General features: G+C 43.4%; 1 protein-coding gene across 1 annotated transcript; it reads right to left on the bottom strand.

Moving 5' to 3' along the window:
• Positions 1 to 1,247: 1,247 nt before the first annotated feature.
• Positions 1,248 to 18,557, bottom strand: LOC129602089 (uncharacterized). Its single transcript, XM_055501050.1, has 8 exons — positions 18,362 to 18,557; positions 17,921 to 18,058; positions 16,736 to 16,810; positions 16,541 to 16,664; positions 13,791 to 16,162; positions 13,333 to 13,527; positions 2,675 to 2,798; positions 1,248 to 2,584 (listed from the first exon to the last, which is right to left on the bottom strand). The coding sequence occupies exons 1-8, from the start codon at positions 18,447 to 18,449 to the stop codon at positions 1,324 to 1,326; spliced, it is 4,377 nt and encodes a 1,458-aa protein (XP_055357025.1). The 5' UTR covers positions 18,450 to 18,557; the 3' UTR covers positions 1,248 to 1,323.
• Positions 18,558 to 19,424: the final 867 nt, after the last annotated feature.

The raw sequence follows: 19,424 nt of genomic DNA, 5'->3' as shown, positions 1-19,424 counted from the left end.
AGCTGCGTACTGTGTGTATATCGTGGAACCGTATCATGGATACGCCAGCGCTGCGTTCCATCATCGTCATCCGCATGGAGGAAGACAACATCCGCAACAAGGATCGAAATGAGTTTCTCTGGTTGGCGACGGTGTTCAAATGCTTACATCCCGACACGCAACGGGTTGTCATAACGCCCCTGAAAGAGCGGATCGGCTATGATTACGCCTTGATAGCGTGCGACATGATACGCTATGTTGCTGCTCATCAAACCGCTATCCACTTGCCAAGTATTCATCTACACCGTGTCCAGTTTGACTTTTTGGTTCAATGCGCCGTGAACAGCACTGCGCCGTGAACAGCATCCCGAATGCGGCCTGCACCAATCACGCTCGAATGAGGATTACGATTATGTTTGGCTGGAGGATTTCGTCAAGCGATGCCGCAATCTGCCCAGCGGCACCGTTCTTCGCATGACCAACTGCCTCGTTTACCTGGTCTGCAGCTTTCAGATCAACGCGGAGCACCGGCGGTACACAACCATGGAGTTCATAACGGAGATGCAGGTGCACATCGGTACGGCGCGATTGCCGCTGGGCAGTGGGTTCGACTGCGCGTTTTGGGATGCAGTTGAGGCGGCGCTGCCGGGGTTAAGTGAGCAGGCGCTGCACGCGCTACACCAGCGCTTCCAAGTGGACGGGGATTTCTATAAAAACCGCAAAATGGAAAACGCCGTGTGCAAGGTAGAAAGAACGGTTGTGCCTGTCAAATGCTCCTTATGAATAGTGGCTCTTACAGACGCTGTGCGCGGCACAGTCAGCTGATCCGCGTCCGTCCTCGCACTACCGCGGAAAAAAGTGGTGCCGGGTTGGTCTGCAAGATTTGCAGTTGGAGAAATTGTCGCGCATCACCCTACATCTCCTCGTCAATCTTCAAAAGTGGACGCGAGAAACGACTCTAAAGGGATGGTGGACTTTTTGATTGCGGTCTGTGCTCTCGGCAATCTGTTTGCCGTTGCATACGCTTCTCTGTTATGCGCGGATGACTTTTTTCGTGTTCTGCTGTACGGTCTGTACCGTCGCACGTTAGCGGGGAACGCGTTACGTGGGGTTGAATGCTCTGGCAAGTGCTGTAATTTGCAATTACCGAAAAAAGCAAATAGGGTTACTGGAATATATGCGAAAGTTCTTTTTCGACTTAAGGCATACCAAACGAATTTCTCGAAAATCGAGTTTTCCAAACACGTTCAGCGAAGCCGACCGAACTGTTAAAAAGAATTTCAATTGGAATGATTTCAGTTAGACTGATTTTAATTAGACTTCAGCTTCGGGGATTCAACCGTGTCACACGTTGCAGTTCGGCTCGTTAGCTGAATATGCTTTACGTGGCTGTTGGACGAAATCCCCAGTGGAGGAGAATGGCATCTTGCTACAATCAACAGGAATATACAGTTGCCCAAGCGCTGGATATGCCGGCTTGGCAGCCATTCCGGGCCAGCGATACTTTTCTGGATGGTAAAACCGGGGCTGGATAGTTTTGTTATTGTGCCTCCAGGAGCGAAAATCAGCAAATCTGCAGTTGCAATTCAGGAGTTCCAAATATTTCACATATCCCTGGATTTTGAACAACTGCAGCCTCTCTGCATGATTACTTGTATAATCCAGGCTGATACTTGCCACAGATGGCAGATTGTGCAGCGCTCTGATATCCAGGGAAAACACGGTAGTCAAATGGAAAATCAGAGCTTCTAGTCGGTTTAATCCGGTGAAATCCGATTTCTCGACAACGAGATCGGTACAGCTCTCGAACCAAAGTTCCAGCAGGTTACTGAACTGAAAACCAGCTACATCTCTGGTTGATCGTCTGGACGTACAATTAGTCAGGACGAGATGCGTCACCTGCCGACGTATGGGCGCAAACTTTTCCGAGTGGCATGTTAACGCTTCCGGCATTTTTATGGAAACTAAGTGCAGTGATCTACTAATAGTTCTCGCTAGCCGATCAACGTCCGCTTTAGGCAGGTTTGTGCGGTTACATAGGATCTGATGGTAATTGCGAGACGCACAGACTTCGTGCGATAATTGATCAGGTATCGACCAACACGGTAATAACGCACGGAATAAGGCACACTGTTCGCTGGTGAACACGTCCCTGTTAAATTCCGGAAAGGGTTCGGAATCTGCTCGTGTAGAGTTGATGTTGCAGTGATATGCGGCACTGAGTTTCGCCACATCTCCCACGCTCAGTGTGCGCCGTTGGCCCATTTTACTGTTCCCGTGAGTTTTCATCACCAACACCGGCTGCTGCTGGCTCGTCGCGAAATCAAAAGGTCCGAAATGCATAATCGATTCCACATCGTATCCCGCTCCGTATTTACGTAGCCCTGGTAATGTGCGGAATGCCGCCGCAGCGGCTTCACTACCCGTTGTGCGGTTAGGGTAGAAATGCACGTACTGCTCACGATCATCGCGTTGATGTTCGTGGAACATTCCGAGAGCATGGAGTACCAAATGCTGGATAATGCCACGCGTCAGACATGCCGGTGATAAAGTGATCGCCTGTGGGCCTCCTTGACGCCCGACAGCGGACCGGCAGCCGGTGGACCTAGAGATTCGAACCCATCAAAATCAGGTATGCACTGGTGGCGTCCTACAAGAGATGCTGTTAATTATCCTCTGCATCTTGCTCACTTACGCTGTCGTTGACTCGAATATTATGAAGTCGTTTTCGAATTCTCTCTTGACGAAGCGCAGACACTGCATCGTTTTGATTTGGATATGGCGAAGGGAATTTGCAATTATCCCGTTGTCCCGCCAATCTGGAAATGATTCTTTTTGGTTATAGGAGAAGTCCGACCATAGTAAGCCGAAATCGGCCAGTCGGTCGGCATTCAAAAATTGATTTAATAAACCAGTAAATACTATATGACAGCAACAAATCCAATGCGCACAAACCGTCAACACGTGCAGGAACACGGGCGTGTTTGGTGCACCAATGTGCCTCAAAAGCAGTTTAACCTCAGACGAAACATCTACTTGTTTTTGTCCACCACCGTACTCCAGCCACCAGTTAGCCGCTGCTACACCACACGGATTTCATTAGAATTTCTCTTATTGCTCTAGGTATGGCGCCTTCAACCATCACCCCCGTAAGTTTCTCGGATTCTTCGTTTTGTATACACTACTCAACATCGTGAGACAGTTGTTTGTCTCCGGATTTTCACTCGGACGGTTTTATCTCACGGTGAATTCCGATTCAGATTGCCTTGCTGTACCGTAAATCGAATTACAGCATACAAACTCCGGTAAAGTAGGTCGGATACGATTTTCGACCGAAGCGTAGCGGAGGTCGTCTATCTTCAGCACGTCTAGAAAACGTAGCGTCTGTGCGTAAGTCACCACCGCCAGACGCAACAATATGCACGGTGGCGTTAGTTACCGGATGCTCACATGCACGGAGGGCGTAAAGACTCACGCCACATGTAACTTGTGCTCGGTTGTAGCCGGCAAGAATAGATTGTAGTCGCACGCAAAAAAGAGCCTACGACAGACGGTACGATATACGGTAGGCTCTTGCACGTCATAACGGCGTACCCTTATCGGACCGTTTGACGATAAGTAAGACGGTAAGTGGTGATCCTATCGTATCGTTTCTGTGGGCGTAACGTCTGAACCTGCGAAACTGCAGCCGCCTTCGGCGATATGTACGTGAATGTGCGTTCTGCTCGATCCAACGAAATCAAGAATTCTAATTGGTTGTTTATAGATTCTTGATTTCGTTGGATCGAGGTTGTTTATATAAAAAAAATAAAAACATCTTGAAAGGTGATCGTATACCGTACGACCGCAGACGCCTGCGACAACACAAAGCACTTGCCGGTGCACTTCCGATGCGGTCGGCACTCACCGTACATCGTTTACCGTCTATCGTAGCCTTATGGCGACTACAATCTAATGTTGACATGTTCACGGTTCACGCTGTGAGCATATTTGACGGGCGAAAATGCTTGTGAGCATTTTTGACGGGCGAAAATGCTCACGAATGCTATCATGCACGTGTTAATTTTTTTGCACATGTTTTGTTGTGTTAATTTTCCCCATCGTCCCATTCGAAGGCGGATATATCTATGTTCTCCATACGTAAAGTATGGCTTCAATTACCGGGTGGCCGAACAAAATGTCACCCTCCGCGTTTGTTTTGCCCTGCGCGAACCACTTAACGTAATTTAAACCGGATAAACTCATCCGATAGACAATTTCATAAGCTACCAAAAACAATAAAACATTTTTCTGAAAAGTTGTGCCCCTCGTTGACAATGGCGCCAAGTGAAATCGTGTCAAAATTTTTAGTATCCCATCTCTCAAAGGTCACAATTGCGCCTCAGTTTTTGTTCTTGCACATTATTTTAAATTTTTTAATTGTTTTATCTAGAATAGCACTTTTTTGTTCAGCCGGGAAAAAATTGTTGGGATGGTGCATGCGCTGGATTAGCTATGCACTAAGCAACCTCTTGACTGTTCGAAAAAATAATGAGTTTATTTGTCCGTTTTTTTAAGCATTTTGGTTACAATTGTTTGCTCAGTACAGGGTGAAACGAAGAGCGCCGCTTCAACTGACAACTGTAGGTGGGTTATTACCCTTCCAAACACGGGTATGATCCAGGACTGCTTTCAAAGCGATGGCCTGCAAAGTGTTTTCAAAAAGTCTGCTACCCCGTTTCATGAGAATCAAATGTAATGAGTATCAAATCTTTCGCTTCTTGGGCAGTCAGGGTCACTAGGATGTCGTTATTCTATACATTGAAAAAATCAAGAAGAATCCCTCTTTTTGAAACAGTAACGTCATAAACAATAACGTACTCTGCTGAATATCTACAATTTAAATTCAGAAATAGGGAAACTGGAATTTTTGTTTCCGGGACATCACTCAACTCCACCCATTTTTTCAAAATAATTCAGGAAAAAAGAAGACTCATTTACATTGTTGGTTTGACTTAACCTTTTTGTGTTATGGAAGTTGCTCTTTCGAATGAAACTAAAATCATGCCAATCAAGCACTGGATAGGGCCAGTGCACCTTAGTAATCCAGGGTGACGTTTTGTTAGGCCACCCGGTAATTGGGAAATAAAACGTTACTCGCATAAAAAACTAGTCTTCTTTAAATTTAAGTGAATTTTCATACTATTTTGAACCGAATTCTGAATGGCAGAGGGAGAAGTTACACACTCGAACTGGAAGACTGCAACAGCATCACACGGTTATGCGTTTGAGCACACGCGGCGGTGCATCCGGTAGAATATTCCTTCCCGGCTGTCGCTCTTATGAAGTGCGTAATGGGGATGCTGTTTGTTTCTGGATAATAGTAATTTTCTCACTAAGGGATTTTCTTAGTAGCACTGGATAAACATTGAATTACTGAATGATTATTGATCAGCCTCCTTATTGCATTAATGAGCATGGTGCCAAGCAGAGATGCTCACGTTTGCTATTGTGCAGTAATCGGATACCGTTGATGTGAGCCGCACTTTGAAGCAGATCAGAGGTAATTATCACTTTGCGCGGCTGTATGCAGCCAGTCTGCTTTATGCTCGTGAACATGGGTGCCGGGCGAGGATGTTCAAGTTTGTGAGCACGCGTGCCGGCGGGGATGTTCACGTTTGTGAACACGCGTGCCGGCGGGGATGTTCACGTACTTTTAGACGTTAAATAATTCTACAAACTTTTAGTACATATGTGAAACCTTTAAAATTAGTAAATAACCCAATTTTGATTGAGAATCCTCCATACCGGTACGTCTCAGAGTTAAATTGGGGGAAAATTTAAAAAAAATTTAGTAACGTATTGGACTGATTGACTAAAAAGAGCGTAAGTTGTGCTTTGTTTTGTCATATCTCGGCATGCAAAAAATAACACGCGCTATATAACCGATATATGTATGAACATTTTAGATCGTTTGGCGGCCGAATCTAAACATAAAACAAAAGTGTTTTGGTGGGCCCGAAAAACAAAAATTAAAGTAAATAAACGCGCAAAGTTTTCAAAACATGTTTTGTAAATAAGCAGAGGTAGTAATAACACAACATAAAAATCTACAAGATGTGCGCGAAGTAATACCTCCTCCCGATTTAGGTTTCCCTGATGAATGTAATATGTAAGATAGAAGAGAGCGGAAATTGCACAACTGCTCTCTGATATCTGCACCACCGCACAACACAAGACGGGATATGTCTTGCTGCTAATTCGGAACGCTAATGGAACTAGTCTTGTGCAGGACTAGTTAAGCAGTTGCATTTTAAAACTTTTATTTTGTATTTAAATCTTAGATACTAAATTCAAAATAACTGTAAATTTTATACTAGGAAAAAACATCTCATATTAACAAATTCGGTGTATGCAAGAAAAGGCAAGCTCACGAAAAGGTGGTACCCAAATGATCTGTTATGTAAATAATGCGTTAAGTCGCTATATTTTACCGCTGTTATGCCGTCACATTTAATAAGCGTGTATTAAGGACTTTTGGTCATTACAAATAGATGTTGATGAGCACTTGCAAAAGAATGGAAGCGGTAGCACGGCAGAGTATCATAAAGCACCATCAACAATTAACAACTTCCTCTCTCTCCCTCAATCTACAGCACTGCTCACTATTTTTATCCCGGCATCGCTACATAATGTGTAAGCAGAAACTGTACCGTGGTGTTGAGGAACATCATCTTCTTAGATCGAGAATCTGTCTGCTCTGTATCAATGAGATCAGCTGTACCGGTAGAATTGTGTTGCTTCTCTTGTTAAGAAAGTGAATGAATGGATAGACGGTGCGGTTGCTTTACAACTCTGGAAATCCTGATAATCCTTTGCGCGAATAAAGAGCTCGTGTCATTTGCAAGTTACAATAAACGAAGTGGTTTCTAGCGGATAATTCTTGAGTAAATTCAAGTAAAGACTATTGTGGCGATAATCTTATGATCAATTTTTACTGTAAGATTTACCATCTGTTGTGGGACGTTGTGGATCGCGATGTATCATTTGCCTGGTAACATCCCTTGGGTATTTAATGGGCATGCCGCCGGAATGCCAAAAACAACCGATGCTGCTGGGGGACCTTCAGCAGCTACTGTCGGACCGTTTGTCCCACCGATGTATAATCCATACTTTCCCACCCCCCCGGCTTCTGCAAATTACCCGCCATATGGTACACCGTGGTATGCGGGTGGTGTTTTTCCTGGAGGTATTTCTCCAGCGTACCAGCCGTATGCATTCGGACACTATATGCCGCCCCCATTCTTCGCACAGGCGACACCAACTGTTACCGTGGGTCAAAACGTCGACACCCAGACGATAGCACCGAACTCAAGCGCTTCCAAAACAGAGGTTACCGTTTCAAAAATTTCTGAAGTACGAAGTGTTTATTTAGGACATAATTTTTTCGGAATAACAAAAAAATCGAAATTATTGTAGAATTTGTATTCCTTAGGATTGTTGCCTTGTATCGGGTGGTTTATTACAGTTTGCAAGGCAATCCAAAATCCACAATATAGTTATGGTGGACCTGTACTGGACACTATTTGCACCAGAAAGTTCGAGCATCCTTGTAGTCGAATTCCCGAAAATTCAGTTTTCCTCTAAACTATCCGCACAGCATCGCGTACGCCTGCGAGTCGCTGTGTGGAGTACAGGTAGCAGGCCAAAGGTTGGGGTGCGAAGAAGAGCTTCTAAAATGGTTTAAGGGATTTGGCTCGGTACATAGCACCAAGTTCGTGTACATCCAGGGGAACTTTCGCTGTTGCGCGCTCCCAAACACTTTTTTGCATTGCTTTATGGTATTTTGTAGCCAGAAGAACTGTATACCTAGGTGAGAAAACCGCTTGCGCGCGCAACATCCGGTTGCGAAGTTATGAGGGTACCAAAATTCCAAAAAGTTTAAATGCATTCAGGTGTACCAAAAGTCTCATTATGGACCGATCCCTTTCAAATTTTGCGCGTAAATGCACAAAATCATGAAGATCGTTTTGACACGGATCCAGACTCCCACGATTTTTTCGAATTTTAAAATGAATTTTAAAACTTTTGAAATTCATTTTAAAATTTGAAAACATGCATGCTGGAATCGTGAACGATGTCAAAACGATTTCATGCTATGCGCAAGATTTGGTACACAATACAAAAAAACACCTAAAAATTTTACCTAACCATATTGCGCAAAACGATTTCACGCCTATGTACACCAATCATTTGGCTACACAATTTCAAAAACAACTAAAAGTGTTTGAAAGTGCGCGAAAGCGCGTATTCCCGTCAATGTACACGATTTCAGTGCTATGTACCGGGCCAAATCCCTTAACAGCTGCGTCAACATGAAGACCTTTTGTTTGCCACCGTATGGTCATAATACTCGGAGTGTATGAGCTTCGTCGGCTGCCGTAGCTGACCACATCGAAATTATCGATGCCGCTCGTCTAGAACAAGCCCAACAAAACCTGAATAACCTAAAAATGGCCAGACAGAAAGCCTTTTTGGAACTAGATCAGGTATACCAAATTTACTACACATAGCGAGTTTTGTAAAAACTGTACATTTTTTCTGTATATAAAATAGCCGAAAGATGTCGCACCATATTTTCGTAATCTTAACACTGATTTAACGAATTTTCGGGGTTTTTTCCCATTAAGATACCCTTTTTCATAGTAACCGAGTGTACATATGCACGACATCGATTTCATTTACCTGGTAGAGACATAGATAGCGTTTTATGGCTAGTTTTGTCACATGTACTAATATATAGGCCGGCGGCCGGATGATCTAACCGATCTATGAAATTGTAAAGCAGCAACCTTGTTGTGCGACATTTATAGTTTACGAGCATCAAACCTTATTGCTTTCAAAATCAATGAATTTCCAAAATTTTAGGAACTAAAAGTTATCTTGGGCGATAATTCCGCAGCGGAGGACGGATCACCTGAGCCAGAAAGTACTGAACAGTTGCCGCTTTTAACAAAAGCGAACCCGTTTTCTGACAGCGTTTTAGCGGCGTTGTCGAAAATCTCTTTAACCATTAATGATTTAACCAGCATTCTGCAACCGAAAACCCCACTGTCCACCTTCATAGTCTCAGCAGTATCGGAGATTTTAAAAGCTCAGTTTCCGCAAGTTGATGGACTGTTGCCAATTGAAGCGTTGACCGACAGAGGAGAATTATCTGCAACTCGCCGTTCCTTATTTTTCCGTGACCGTAGTTTTCTGCAAGTGTCGTACATTCATCGGAACCATTTTGTTCTGCTACAAGGGGTCGGGCAACAAGATGGAAAACAATCACCTTTCCTTGTGAATGTCTATGACAGCCTGGCAGTTGAAATGGGCAAAGCAAGAGATTTCGAGTTAATGAAAATTAGCGCAGCTTTAGCTAACGCGACTTCGGCAGAAATTGAAATTCGTCTGCAGCCTTGCGACCAGCAGCCAAATTATTCCGATTGCGGGGTATATGTTTTGGCGTGCGCCACAGCCGCATGTCATGGGCAGGACTTGCGCAACATCGCTTTTAAGAAATCTTTGGTAAGAAGCTAGCTACACTGTTTATTACTATAAAGTATACGAATAGCTGCCTTACCTCTGCGCCATATTTTCTTACGGTTTCCCGTTTGTGATTCCATGTCTGAAGTGCATGTGAATATTGTATGTAGTGCATATCAGGGCTGTGTCACCGGCTCCCGCCGCTGCCAACCGCGACCCTTGTATGGTACTCTTTTATGAGAAATCCACCCATTTCCGAAAACATACTGTATATAGATCTTATGGATAATTGACTGAGTAGTAGTAAATTATAGAAGCATCTAGCAAAGGATCTGACTGATGATTACACGTATTTGTGCTAAACTCGGACATTGCACGGTACCCTGTATGCGTGTTTTGTATTCCCCATTCTCATTTCTCATTGTAAAATAAATACTCTACTAGTGCAAGCTTGACTATTGAAACATGTTTGGCAACACTCCCTCAAACATGGCCGATGATATTAATTTTTTTAAATTCATACTTAAGGTTAACCAATTTTCCGCCTTCCGGCAATAAGTAAAATTTTTAGGAGGCGGGAGCCGGTGACTTAACCTTGGTTAAAGCTTACTTGAAGAAATGTGCAATTTTTTAGATGCGCCTTCACTTCACAGCTGCGTTGTTAACAAATTCATGACCCCTTTCCCGTATGTCGTCGGTCCAAATAAGGTTTTGGAGCCATGTGTCGATGTCGAGCGATTTGTGCACCGGTTTCCCATTATCTGCACTTGCAGACTGCCAAAACCAGATTCGGCTAAGGAAATTGTCACCTGCCGCTACAAAGGGTGTCTTATAAAACAGTTTCACGTTAATTGCGTTAAGCAAGCCCGAACAGCAAAAGGAACATTTGCATGCGAACTGTGCAGAGGCAAATAGGCGTTGCAGATGTGTACTGTATTTCATTTCCACAGTGCTGCTTCCAGCTTCGATAGTGCGGAAGATAAAGAGCTGCTTTTGAAAAAAATGCTGAATTCAAAAAAAATTGTGTACTGTAAAAAAACTGTTCTCTGGTAAGCACAGCAGATTACGGCGTAGCTACAAATATGTGTTCATAAAACGGTAATATCGCAGCTCAGCACAATGTCAACAAAGTGTGAACATTCCCGCCCGGCGCCCTTGTTTACAAGCACAATGGAAACAGCATTCAGACTACCTGGCAGATCAGATAAATTTACTGTAAAATGGACATAGTCAAGCCCAAAACCACTTTCGTAGCCGCTTATGCATTTTATAATGAAGAATGAGAAAAACCAGCTTTAAAAAACCAAAGCTTTGTCAGCCTTCAAAGTGATCAAAAACAATATATATTTTCAAAGCTGTTACAGAAAAACAAAGGATAGAGATAAAAATGGGTTGCACAGAAACCAACAGGTGCAATTATGTCAACTTGACTGTGTAATTAAGTAAAACCGATTTGCAAGGTTGTGTTTAGAACAGGTATGTGTCTACGACAAGTGTGGCGTGTGTTTAGGTGTGCCATTAACACCAGAGCCGCATTATACACATCGCGCGGCGACTGTACACCGAAGCAAACGCCGAAAAGATGCTAGTGACAGCTTCGGCCCGTTAACTAATGGGAACTTTCAGTCCCGTCTGTGGACGATTGAATTCCTTTCGCAAATTCGTAAAAATAATAATAATTCGCAATAATTCGCACCTTTCGCAAACTAAAAGGCCGCGGCTTCTGATACTACGCACAAAAAATTTCAAAGCCGCCTTCACATACACTTGCAACCTCCGTAACACTTTCGACATTACACATAACAAGGATTTCTGACCAACGAAGAATTTTTGTGAGCATTTTTAAAGGCGAAACATCCCGCCAATGTAATCAGGCGTATGTACGAGTACAAGTTTCTCTGCGGATTGACAGAAATATGTAGCACGGTATTAGAAAAATTTTGCTATTAAGTTTTGCCGTCATTGTTACTTCCGTTTGGTACGCGTGTAAGCGCAAATGACACGGCAAACAGGAATAAGTCGGTTTAAAATATCTGAAACTCTCCACGTAATCGCATAAAAGAAGGACTTATTCAGCGGGATTTTTGCGAAGCTAAAACTAGAGGAATCCGAAATCAACAAATTGGATATTCACTGTTTTTTATTTAAAAGCATGAACACCTCCACCCGGCACAGTTATTCACGAATTCAGTGCAAATTTGCAGACTAAAAATCGTACAAACATACAAATTAGGAGTAGACGAAAATTACCGCTTCCTACCCCTTATTAACAGCGGTTTTCAGTTCGATTTCTATAGTGACTAAATATTACTGTTATAAGCGTGAACATCCAGTCCGGCACGCGCGCTCACAAACGTGAACATCCTCGCCCGGCACCCATGTTCACGAGCATAAAGCAGACTGGCTGCATGCATCATATGGAGTAACAGCGCGTCTGGTGTGCTTACCAGGTTACCTGAACCGTGATAAAAACCATAAAACTATTATGCAGCCAAAATAATAATTTAGATTCTATTCTCAAAACCGTCCAAGCGCGCAACATTCGCTTGCTGAAAATACTAAAATGGAACGAACAAAAAAAATTAGACGATCAGTCATGTCCCGCAAATTAAATTTTGCTTTTTATTCTTGTAATTTTGCTCCTGGTGAAAAGTATGTACATACAGAGAAAAATTCTGAATAAAACATGTTCATCGTACTTCCCCAAACCTTTTACAGGAATTTTTTTTAATTTTAATTTTGATTCTGCCAGTAGTGAAGAAAATGTTATGGAGCTGGTTTTTACACAGAATATTTTGTTCTTTAATTCCTAATATCTTGAACCGGATGCTGCGCAAACAAATAGTTATTCGGGCGAATTGTGACATTCAGATCATGTACTTGGTACATCCTGACTGTTGCGTCGTGCGCGAAAGGGTTCAAAAAATTATTCTTTTATCGAAAGCGCACTTCCTACAACGGAAACTCATATTGTTACAGTAATAAAATTTTCTGAGGTATTAATATCTGTAACTTTGCAGAAAAAATGTACCTATGGACTGCATTGTACCATTCGTGAGCATTTTTGCCCGTCAAAAATGCTCACAAGCATTTTCGCCCGTCGAATATGCTCACAGCGTGAACCGTGAACATGTTAACATTCTTGCCGGCTACACTCGGTCACCGCCAATACCGATGTGTTAGTGACAACATTTGTATTCCCCTTGCCATTTCCACCAGAGCGGTAACGCTTTGGGAAGATTAGCAAAATGAAGAATATATATACAAAAAAGCTGCTCTTTAGGTCAATCAACAGCCTTTTAAACACTTTCTTACCAAATCCAACAATTTAGAAAGCAATTTGCAGCAAACACTGCCGCGCATGTGAGCATTTTGTAGTGAGGACGGCGCACATCACTTCATAAGCCGACATCAAATCGACAGAAGCCGAATAAATTGGGGAGGGGGGCTGAATTTCCCGTTATTAATAGTCTAACATTCTAGCTAATAGTCTTAGCTAATTCAGTAACTTATTGAAATTCAATAACAAATTCAATAACTTATTTTATTCTTGTTTGAAAGTGTTTGATACATGTCAGTCACAGAATTTACTGTGACTTCATGTACTTTAGTATGTGACCTTTGAAGTGCAAACCAGCGGATATGAATGTTTAAATTCCTGATAGACGGATCAGTCAGTTCTCTGGTTGGCTCGCTGAATAAACAAATATAAGTATTTCGCAATACGTGACAATTACGCTGAAAATGCGCTTTTTAACTTAATTTTTAAAAAAGCAATTGATTAAAAATTATGGAGCCGCCAGTATATTATACAGCTGCTCCTCCGTTTGGGTGTGGCGATCTTACCTAATGACTGGCTAACAATGAAAGGTACAGTATTGTTTGGCCAAAACCGGTCTGCAGACAGGAAACCACTTTCATTAGCCGGATCGGTGGAGTTTAACCACTGGTCATCCTGGAATTCCGTTTTTCCGAAACCGTTAACGATGGTTGTGGAGATTTGCGATCTTTTCTCTTGTGCAACTTGAGCGCGAAAGTTCCCTGCAAATTGCGGAAGTCAGAAGATGAGCAGTACTTAAATCCGTCGCCAAGATTTTGCCAGTGCATTCATTGCCTCTTCGGACCAACTGGCTTCTCGGCCCGTAGCACAGTATTATATACGTGCAACAATCCAAGGCCAACGGTCAACTGAACCGTGGACGAGCAAGGAAGCCAATTTACAAATGGAAACTGATTGCACTGACGAATTAACGAAGTGTCAATTTGGATGGACAGTAAATGGGAAATTCGAGCAATAAACAAACCTTTACGGGGCTTGACGGTGCTGGGGTTTCTTGATGGCTTAACAACTGTTGCATTCGCACTTAAATCTACGTTGCCTGTGCACTGGGGCTCGTTGATCGAAAAGCGTAACTGGGTGCCGTTAGTTGATAGTGTACCAATGAAACGTCGTTCTTTACTGCAGTCGACAGGAACAAAAAGGTTCTCCCGGTTTTTACACAATTCGCTGTGCTTCAACAAGTTCTTCACAAACGTATTGGACTCGAGAGGAGACAGTCCGTTTGTTCCAGTAGGACGGCTGCAGAGTTCGTTTACACTTTGGGTATTAATGTCTGCTGTTGTGAATGACGTGTTGGCTACTGGAGGAAAGTAAAGTTTAGGTAGAACCCGCGAAGTCCGCCACGAGCGAAACCAAAAGTATTCGCAAGTGCAGTGCAGCTGCCAAAGATGCTGCTTCATATCGCTGGGCCACTCCATTTCCATGTGGCTTAGTCCCGCGTCCAGCGTTGCCAGTTGTAGAGCCGGCAAATCGGCAAACGATTCGGCATCCATATACGACAGTGTGGAGTTAATCAGCTGAAAGAGGACCAATTTATACGTCGCGTGGAAATCATTTCTCTGGATAATCAGCCTTCGACATGCCGTTAACTCCAACAACAGCAGCATGTCAAACTGCAGCCCTGGCAGTTTACCTGTCGTCCGGCCGGTGTCGCATCGCGTCACGCGCAGACTACGAACACGTCGGCGGATGACGGAGAAGGACGGGTATACCAAATAATCTCCATCAAACACGTCCACCGCGGTGCTTCTCACTGGATGTTTAGCCATGGAAAAGGTCATATCCCGCAGTTCGCGGCTCGTCACATCAGCGGTGCATCGGATAACGCTAATCCGTTCGTCATTCGCCATACTGCGCTGACAGTAGTCCACAGTCGATATACTGTTATCCGCCTGGCACTGATAGCACGCGTCAGGACGACATTTGTCCCCGAACTGTGCCAGGCACTCATCGGCGGCCAGCTTGCGGCTGTCAAGCAACTCAGCACTGGCGGCCATCTGCGGGATAAGAATGGACGGTGAGGAGCGACCGTCGTTCTTACTTTCTGAATATCCATCGCAGGATGGCTCGTTAATAGAGAACTCCCACTGACTCATATTAATCATACCAAGATTAGAAGGAAATGGCTGGGCTAAGCAGTCGACAGGAAGAAAAAGTTCACTACGATATAAATGCCATCCCTGAAACCAGTTATGTGGCATTTTGATGTTACCAACATCATCTGGATTTTTTACTAAATTGCTTTCCTTCCACCATTGTCGCAACCATGCCAGTTCGCAGCTGCAGTGAATATATTTCAGAAAATCCTGCATTTCTTGATTAAACGTAACCTTTCGGTAGAAGGCGGGGTTGGTGGCGTTCACACCGTTGTGCCACACGATAAGCCGTAAGTGCGCCAAATTGGTAAAGGTACCTTTTTGTATATAGGTTAACGTGGTTCCGTGAAAGCTAATGACTCGAAGTTTCCGGGAATACAGAAAATCATCCTTCTGTATGGCCACATTACTGCAGTTTTCCAAGCCGAATTCGGCCAGGTATACGAAACCCACCGAGCGCAGTCGACTTACAGGGTACGGCGTGGAACAGTTAATCAGCCAGACACTCGTCACTTGCTGGGCAATGGGCTCGAATGGCTGGACAGTAAAATCGGATTCGGCAAGGGCAATGTGAACGGCACGCAATGGTGTACGCGCCATCAGGGAAGCCATATGCCACAAACGGCCGACATCGACGCCTGGTTGGCACGCTATGGTGAAGTAAGGTCTCCCATACCAATAGCACGAGCGCTGCTTCTTCGGACTGCCGCAGTCTTCGTTTGACTCCATATCGCACTCCTCCTTCTTCAAGCTGCTCGTCAGAAAGTCAGGAAAGCGTGGAGTACCATCAGCGTAATCCCCGGCATCCACTTGGCAGCGGTAGGCAGTCCGCAGCTTGGCGATGTCGCGCACACTCAGACGTAAACGCTGGCCCATCATCAGCGTCGGACGTGGATTACCGTCGTCACTTCTCAACTTTATGACCTTACTGCTGGGATTCACAGCGAAATCATATGGTCCATAGTGCATTATGGATTCCAGATCGTATTCGACGTTGTATGTTGGTGCGCTGCGCTTGATTTTGAAATTATCTCGATAGCCAGCGGCAATGTTGGCGTCTACAATCTCCACAAAGGCCTCGCGATCCGGTCGGCAGTGCTCGTGATACATGCCGAGGGCGTGGAGGATTTCATGCTGGACAATACCCAGTATCATGCAGTTGTAATTCGTATCTTGGTTCAGATAAAGTGGTTGTCCGCGGTGGTCGCTGCTGTTAAGCATTCCCAGATAAGATGAACAGCTGAAAAACCATCCAATAATGCAGCTTGAACTTGTACAATTAAGGGACGACCGGAAAATGATTTTACCAGCACTAATGTTTTTCATTAATTTCTGTTAAGGTTTTGCAGTCCCAAAGACTGCAAAGTCCAAGTAAATAAGTGCAATGCTTTCCGGTAGTATTTTTTACAGACAAGCCTAATAAGTAATGAGCATGTACAGAGCATGCATGCATGTCTGCATTCAACGTTTTAATATTCAACGCCCAACTTCGTCCCATTAATGACAGTCGCTTTCAACATTACTTACGATTTTGATATTGAATCAAGAACAACGCGGAAAACGATATTACAGCACTCAGTCGCTTTCGCGCTTTGTAGAATGAGAACTGCGCACTTACTTTTCACCCGGTTGAAAGTCGACAAAGTTGGACTGGTTGTTTCTCGGTACGAAACTAATGCATCCAAATGTTGCTTTCTCTATTAGATGCATTGATTCTCTGATAATGAATTCACTGGCTCCATCTGGCAATGATACCATTGTGGATGTGTTAGCTGGTAAAAAAGCTGGACCCAGTACAATACACTTTACATACCAAACATGGAGCTGATCTCGTACGGAATTCTTCCATTTGGCCAATATGTAATCGCTTCCATATTTCTGGAACTTTCTTAAAGAAATACCCAAAGTTACCAAGTTCGCGCATTCGTTTGGTAAGTGAATGCCGACATTCTGTCATAGGTACAAGTAAGTCGGCGATTCACGTGTAAGTTGATGGTTTGGAGTCGGAAGTCGATCGAACGCACTGAATTGTGCGAAAACATGTGCAGTCATTGCCAGATACCGGCCGTTGAATACCGTGCGAATTCTTGTGTACTGTTAACACTAGTTTACAAGTTAGTTGGCCAGTTACCAATAGCTTGAAATGTTTTATTGGGCAAAGGCCATCAATGTTACAAAAAGTGCATTCGCGTAATACTACTTAAAATGATTCAAATTTAAACGTAAAACAGCCAAAATCGTTATTGCTATCAAAAATCCTAGGACGCATATTCAAGGTGCCCAAAACAGCAGCAGCATTTCCTTTCACTAAAGCTAGACTTAATCTCTGCTTCAAAAACGCAGTAGAACGAGGTTCCCCTGTCACGTCACGGATCTTTCTGCCAGCGAAACGAATGAGCTCCTTAAAATCCGAACTGAAAGTGCCAAAAGTTTCGACTGCCAGGTCGTAAAACACGTAACCCATCTTTTCCACGTAAGCGTATTCCACGTAAGCCAATAGGTTTGTTTTTAATTCCAGTTCGAACATTTTCCTGATATTTCCTCTCGCGCACAACAGGATTTCCAATGTAGTACCTTTAAGTTATTTAATTTTGACAATTTCAAGCTTACGATATTCTTTGACGAAATACAGTCCATTTTGACTTCCTTAACAAAGCCCTTCCTCCCTACAAAAAGTTTTATTGTCAAAATTGTAATTTTTGCGACTCCAAAATTTACTACATAGTTCAGCAAAACCGTTATCATGCCACACACCTTTTTTCTGACTGCTTGTTATTTTCGGCCGTTGTGTGGCGTATTAAAAATAAGTTTGCACACTTTTACGTAGCCACTGTTCAATGCGTTCGATCGACTTTCGTCTCCAAATCTTCAACTTACACCTGTTTCGCCGGCTTTAATACTAGTTTAGAAGTTTATACTGTACTTCGTCCTCACAAATCGTTTTACCGAAGAAGTAGCAAAGCGAGCGATAGTTACACGCCGATTTTCGTCTACTAACCGTTCAACGCATCCGTGCCACTGGGCAATGAAACGGCAGAGTGGGAATCGGCATACATGATATCGTCGTGCTGTACATTGTATGTGCTTCGCTCCGATAATCGCTCGGCGGAATGTGGATCAGTCTGGTATTCCCCGCCTGCAGACAAGCATAATGTATGCATATGTTTGTTAATCAGTAAAAGGATATACATCATCGATAAATGCGTAGCTACTGCTTAAAGTGCGTATTAATATTAACTAGCGGTGGTTGCGAACCACCTTACTGCACGAGTGCGAGCGCCAGTACCACTGGGAAATGGTATTGGGATTGTGGAAATGGAAAAGCGTGACGTACGCTCTTCGTGGCTTCAGACAAATTTTATGCTCTTGACGAAGACTTATTGCAGCACCTCGCGCTTCGCGCTCGGTGCAAATGAGTTCAAAACCTAAACAAACCCACCTTCCGGTTCGGATTCATCATCAGTGTTTTCGTCTGGATAATCGCGTGGATCTGCAGTGGTAGTTGCGAGAAAACCATACCAATGCATAATATTGTAGGTACTGTCCAGATCGCCGTTCTCATGCTGATCATACGTCCATTAAGTAATTAAGTATTATACGGTACCCAGGCTAACAGGCTGCTTGCTTATTCGTAAAAGTTGTAGCGGTATATAACAGAACGTAAAGCATTTTGGATGTGACTAGTTTACGCGATTTTTTAATGCGGCAGGTCAAAGGCTATCCGGAAAAGATATAAAAGTACGATAAGAAGATCTACGTGCTTAAATGTTGCACAAATTGTTTGATCACGTTGCTTTTGCAGATCAGATTAGTGAGGTAATTGTACTGTACAATTTCAAATTATTAATGGGCGAATGGGCTGTTATACAATTATGGTGCTCGGGTAATACGGTATCAAATCCCGAATTAAACTGCGCCTTGTGGCAAGCTGACAACGACTAGTGTGATGGTGTGGTAATATTCTTCACACTAGTCGTTGTCATGTGGTAATATTCTGTGTGGAATGGACTGAGACTGAGTATCGTAAAATGAAAATACTCTGACATGCGTTTCGGGTTACGCGAAAGCAGAAATTCCTGTTCATGTCCACAAATTTCGTATCAATTATAAGGTCAATTTCGTTAATTACACTTTTCACCAGCACTACATGAATTGTAAGTATGTCACTTTGTTCTGTGAAACAGTCAAGGCTTAGAAGCTATGTCATACTTTAATACAGTACTACTTTAATACTTTAATACAGTACAGTCATGGGCGACGCGAGAATATTAGCAAACGAAGGTAGCGGTGATAGCTTGTGTTGTAAGTAAAAATTAACTACACCGTTAAATTCAGCGCATTTTTCTGTACTGTACTGTACAGTACGAGGTTGGTGTGAGTGTGCAATTTCCACAAATTAAAGGTAGCAATGCGGTAGTTTATGGCTGAGTCGGTAAGACTAAATTCACCAAAAGCGTTCAAACGGCGCCTTTGGACGAAACCATCTTGCAGTAAAAACACTA

Source organism: Paramacrobiotus metropolitanus, unplaced genomic scaffold (genome assembly GCF_019649055.1).
Source record: "Paramacrobiotus metropolitanus isolate TYO unplaced genomic scaffold, Prichtersi_v1.0 Parri_scaffold0000326, whole genome shotgun sequence".
Taxonomy (NCBI): Eukaryota; Metazoa; Tardigrada; class Eutardigrada; order Parachela; family Macrobiotidae; genus Paramacrobiotus; species Paramacrobiotus metropolitanus.
This window is presented reverse-complemented; position numbering and strand designations above follow the sequence as displayed.